General features: G+C 49.8%; 1 protein-coding gene across 1 annotated transcript; it reads left to right on the top strand.

Moving 5' to 3' along the window:
• Positions 1–443: 443 nt before the first annotated feature.
• Positions 444–1,312, top strand: LOC123042315 (indole-3-acetic acid-induced protein ARG7-like). Its single transcript, XM_044464792.1, has one exon. The coding sequence runs from the start codon at positions 490–492 to the stop codon at positions 892–894; it is 405 nt and encodes a 134-aa protein (XP_044320727.1). The 5' UTR covers positions 444–489; the 3' UTR covers positions 895–1,312.
• The last annotated feature ends 4,611 nt before the right edge of the window (positions 1,313–5,923 follow it).

Raw genomic sequence — 5,923 nt, forward strand, 5'->3', positions numbered from 1 at the left:
TGTATTTTGTGCCAAATTTTGATCATAACTTTAACTAATAAAATGTTCATGTATATTGCAAAAAATTATATCATTGGAAACATGTTCAAATACGAATCTGACGATATAATTTTTTATAGGAAAATATGCATTTTTTTACAGGAATATGTAATATGTCATTTCCAAAGACATGGAGCAACTTTTAGAATTGTTTTTGTTTCAAGTCAGCTAACCTGACATGCGAAAAGTAAGGACAACAGTCACCGCTAGCGACCTTCGTTTGTGAGTAGAAAGTGTTTCAACTGAAAAATGTAAACACCGAAGCATATGAGAAAATGGAAAATTTAAATGAAGTCTTTTATTCCAGGCCAACCAGACAACGGAGGCAAGTCCCCATCGTCTTCCCCTCCTATAAAACCTCCTCCCTGCCACCTACAGGAAGCCAGCTCTTCCTCTACCCACCCAACAACATCAGACTCAGACCAGCAGCTCAGCTCTCAACTGTCGTCGATGGCGAAATGCAGCAAGATCCACAACATCGTCTTGCTCCGGCAGACCCTGCGCCGATGGCGGTCCCGTGCCGCGGCGCGCGCCGCTGCGGATGACCGCGCGGTGTCGGTGCCAGCGGGGCACGTGGCGGTGTGCGTGGGCAGCGCGTCGCGGCGGTTCGTGGTGCGCACGGCGCACCTGAACCACCCCGTGTTCCGGGAGCTACTCCGGCAGGCGGAGGAAGAGTACGGGTTCCCATCCGGCGCTTGCGGCCCCATCGCGCTCCCCTGCGACGAGGACCGCTTCCGGGCCGTCCTCCGCCGCGTGTCCTCCGAGGAGCGCCTCGGCGTGGCGGCCGTCATCAGCCGCGACGTGGCGACACGGCCGTTGCTGCAGAGGGTGTCGGCAGAGGAGGTCGTGTGGTGACCGATCGATGGAAGCAACACGCATAGGCCATTCGGCATACGTGCTCTGTTCGCAGGCAAGCTAGCCCTGGCGATTTAACTCCGGCGGCGGCGACGGCGGCGGCGGCAGCGGTGGCAGCAGCAACTGGTATTCCGAACGCGGAAATGGCGAAAGCGTGCCGCGGCCGGGAAGACTCCGCCCGCTCAACCGCGCGCACGGCAAGCGCCCGATGCTCGAATATCTTATTGAAGGACGTGGCCCGGTGCCCGGTGTAGCGGCCAGCGGGGACGGTGCCGCGCGTGAGCAACCGAGGCTCTGTAAGACTTGAAAAGTTGACTGTAGTTAGAAGAAATTTGTAGTGATTATTTCAAGATGAAGATGACGATTTTTGTGATTGTCGTAATTAATGGTAGCATTCCTAGCCGGTAATGATAAAGAATTGCTCCATGTTGCACATTCACTTTGTTGTTGTTTATCATGTGTTTCAACTCAGGTATTGGCTCTCGTTGGGTGTCATTAGCTGTTGCATGTATTATCTGTTTTGCTAACAGAGAGTGGTTTCTCTACAACCCAGTTCGGTGCACCTATGCTACACCCACGTAAAAAAATATAGCAAAACAAAAATCTCAAACTTTGTAGGAATGATTATTAATAAATATTATAAAAGTTTGTAAAATTTGATGGTCAAATGACATCCGTGAAGCTTTGTACAAAAAATAAAAAATTACTGGAAATTACTCAAAATCTACGTGCACTGATTGAGCACTTTTTTTTTTGTACAGAGCTCCTGGAATGTCATTCGACCACCAAACTTTGAAAGCATATATGACATTTGTTCATAATCATTCCCAGCAAGTATCAGATTTTTTTTCAAAATGTTTTGATATATTTTCTTGCGTGGGTATAGCATGAGTGCACCGAGGTGGGGTTCAACCACTACTTTCCCTTTGGTAACTCTCCATCGACTAAGAATTTTCTTATTTATGTGGCAAGATTCACAACTTTGGAAACTCCCAGTTACACGTTACTTATTTTTGCATTATGTTTAAAACATAAGTGTCTCTCGAACAGTATATAAATTTAATCTGAAATTTAACTAGGTTGGCCACTAAATTAAATTTCATTAGTGATATTCTCGCATTTACATGTGCCATTTACAATCTTCTTTTTCTAGTGTAGAGAGAAAAGAGGCTACGTGGTAGAGAGGAGAGAGAAAATATGATGTTGCTAATTAAGACAAAACTAAAATATGTCATAGAACGATTAAACGAGACAACGTAATGTTTTAAGAGTTAACTAGAAACTAAAACAAATCAGATATTTCTATGTTAGGGTTATGAAGTGAATAGGCCGACAATTAAGGCGGGGAACGTGAGTTCTCTCACAAAGTACTATATCTCGCGTATCATTTGCACCACGGATTTCAACAGTTACATCTTAGAGCAACTCTAGCAGAGTCAATGTAAGTGCCCAATCATCATAATAACTGTCAATATGGCAACTGCGACAAAAAATGGCACTCTAGCAGGGTCTACAATCTCGTGCCAAATCATCACTCTAGCAAGGAAACTCTCCCACCTCTCATTCCCCTCCCCTCTACCTCCTGGCACACCACTGTCGGAATCGCTGCCCGGCCTCCCGGAATTAGCACCCCGTCACCAAAATAGACATCCAACCGTCAGAATCGCTGCCCTGCGTCCACCAACGCCGACGAGACTAGGAAGGGGCGTCTCAATGCTGCACTGTCTCATGGACGTGACCAAGGGTGGAGCGTCCGCCACGGCTCTCTCTCCGATTTTGGCATCCTCGCCGGTTACCTTGGCTGTCTCGGGGAAGAAGGTGTTAACGTAATGTCTCCTCGGTACATAAATGTCTCATGAGAACGTACTCTCCCTATGTGTGATGTGCTTATGTTGCGTGCTCGTGATTATGCTAGGCTCCGTAGGATCATCCATTGCGGGTTCGGTTGGATAACAAAAATTGGCGAAGAAATTTGATGCAACACAATTTTAAACGATTCTGAGTTTGCGCATCGCATAGGCAGCATCCGTATTATTATTGAGGCTGCCATTATGGTGTTTAGAGTTGCTCATTATCTCTGCACCCGTCTACCCGAGACGACTCTTTGAATAAAATTTTGGCGCAAGCATCTAGCATCTGCGTCCGTGCACGACGTCTCAGCTAGAAGAGCGCCATGACCTCGACGTACCAGCGGGTACGTACGTGTGTCACCGCGCCGGGGCGTCGCACATGCGGAACGGGGAGGGATCATGATTGGGCCAGTGGACTGGAGCGGCGGTTCCAACCGAAATTTGTGCGTCCCTTTGGGCTGCGAGATCACATCATCACCTCCCTTATAAGCTACACAATTACATCATTAGATCAGGTCTTATTCTCAGGCGCTAAACATAATTATGATTGTCAGGGCATGTACAATGGTCGATAAGATAGCCTTATCTTAAATCTTGCATGTAATTTAGACATGACAAAAAAACATGTCTACAATGGGTCATCTCTTAGTCTTATCTTTAAAAACTAGTTATTCCTAAAAACGTGGTGAGACATATTGTGCTAAGAGATCATCTCTTGCCTTCTCTTAATTAAGAGAAGACAAGCCTTCTCTTATGATTTCTCTCTCCTCCACCTCATCATTTATCCTACGTGGCATTGTCAAGATAGAACCATTGTACATGCCCTTATATTCTCTCTCTGATACACACAAGAGTGGGGCAGATGCATCCATCGTCCTTTCTGGTGCTTAGTTGTACTAACCGTAGACTATCAAACACCACAAAAAAAAACAAAAACAAAACCGTAGACTATCAAAGTACTATCCAGTACTGCTTCTAATTGCCGCCTCCACGCATGTTCTTGCATCAGACTAAGATTAGATTTGAGAGGCTCGAGTACTGATGAAGTCATGTACCTAGGATAGGGTCACGGACCTGACCAAAGTATCCTACCCAAGGACATCTCTAGAAGAAGCTACCTTTCAGTCGACCTGGAAGGATTCCACTCGACGGACTCAGAGACAGTCGACCATGAAGACTCACTCGACCACCTGAAGGTCTAAGGTCACTCTACAGCCAAACGGTTTGTTATTAAGTAGTCTTTATGGCCATGATATCACTTTATGTAAGGCGTTACCAGTAACGCCTGACCTTTATGTACATTGAACTCTCTGTTACGTGGGCTGGCTGGGGTCCTGGCGCACTCTATATAAGCCACCCCCTCCACTGGCAGAAGGGTTCGCACCCCTGTAACTCTCACGCATATAATCCAGTCGACCGCCTCCGGGCACCGAGACGTAGGGCTGTTACTTCCTCCGAGAAGGGCCTGAACTCGTAAAACACTTGCATGAACAACTACTCCATAGCTAGGATCTTGCCTCTCCTTTAGTACCCCCTACACTACTGTCAGACTTAGCACCACGACAGTTGGCGCCCACCGTGGGGCAGGTGTCTTAGCGATTTATTGGAGAAGTTGCAATTTTGTCCGATCGCCTTCATCATGGTTTCAGGCGGAGTTTTGGTCGAGGGCCGCGAGATCTGTCTCGGCACGCTCATGTTCATCACCGACGACTCTGCCTGGCTTCAGGAGGCTCCGCTCGACGTCGACGCGCTCCCAGTCCGCGGAGCGACGCACTTTCGCACGTCGTCCGCGGTGTCCTCCTGCAGCAACCGTCGACCCAGTATCGACCGGTTTTTGTGTCATCCTCCCTCCCAGCTTCCCGCCGACGTAAGCGCTCCGGTCGGTCGAGGCTTCAGCGGTGGGTGAGGCACGCGATGGCTCGCCAGTCGACCACCGCCCAAGTCGCGGCAATCGAGCCCGACGAATCTCTCTACGGCCTGTTCGATCTGTCGACTAGCTCCGTAGAGACTGCATCCGAGTGCGACAGCAGTGATCCAGCGGCGGAGGTCCTGATGGTCAATGGACCACACGTTCTCCTCTGCTTTCCCGGTGCCGAAGGAGGCAACGGTGGAGGCGATCCGTCGCACGTCCATGAGGAATACCTCCCCGAGCCCCTCAATTCGCTGCAGAGGGAAGAACTTCATCGCCAGAACATGGATGCGCTTCACACTCCAATCGTTGGAGAAACCCCTGAGGCTCGTGCCTTGGAGGGCGCGCACTTGGCCAACTTGGCTGAGCGCACTCGACTAGAGAACCTTCAGCGGGCACTCGACGAGCGCGCGCGGCAACGGATTCCTGACTCCAGTCGACGCCAGCTCTTTCCACCTCCGACTCAGGTATATCGAACTCCGATTTAGAATTTAGCAGCTGCAGCCCGTATAGCAGAGTCAATTCAGCCTTCCCAGTCGGAGGCTGGCAGAGGCTTGATGCAGATCAGAGATTTGCTCCGGGCAGCAGGAGATCAGAATTCAGCTGTATCGCAGTCGCGGAACAGGATTCACAGCAGATCCGTGGCAGCGAATACGGTCCAGTCGGCTCATAGCCCCAGATCATCCCCGAGGCGTGAAGGGCGTGGTGACCGGCACGATCAGTACAGGAACCATGAGCAGTATGATCACTGATTCGATCGCAACGATCGACGCCGAGCGCCCACTCCTCCTCCAAGGGGTGGATCCCATGTGCCTCGACAGCAGGATGATAGACGCCAGCACAGTGGCGGACGAAGAATCCCAGTCGATCCCAGGGAACCAGGCTTTGATGCGAGATCCATCATCGTTCAAGGTTTGGTCGACCGGAACAGAGCTCATAGAGAGGGCAACGACAGAGATGTACCCACCAGCAGCCGAGTGCATGTCTCTGGACCAGAGTGTTTTAGCAGAGCCATCCGAGCCGCAGTGATTCCTCCCAACTTCAGGTTGGCGACTGGAGTCAGCAAGTTCAACGGTGAGTCTAAGCCTGATACTTGGCTGGAAGACTACCGAGTGGCTGTCCAGATCGGCGGCGGAAATGACGAGGTGGCCATGAAACATCTGCCTCTTATGTTGGAAGGGTCAGCCAGGGCATGGCTGAATCAGTTGACACCCAGCAGCATTTACACATGGGAAGACCTCTCCGAGTGTTTATCAGAACGTTCGAAGGA

This window comes from Triticum aestivum, chromosome 2B (genome assembly GCF_018294505.1).
Source record: "Triticum aestivum cultivar Chinese Spring chromosome 2B, IWGSC CS RefSeq v2.1, whole genome shotgun sequence".
Taxonomy (NCBI): Eukaryota; Viridiplantae; Streptophyta; class Magnoliopsida; order Poales; family Poaceae; genus Triticum; species Triticum aestivum.

Excerpts from the sequence above, each read along its gene's own strand:
- LOC123042315 (XM_044464792.1), top strand. The coding sequence starts at position 490 with ATGGCGAAATGCAGCAAGATCCACAACATCGTCTTGCTCCGGCAGACC.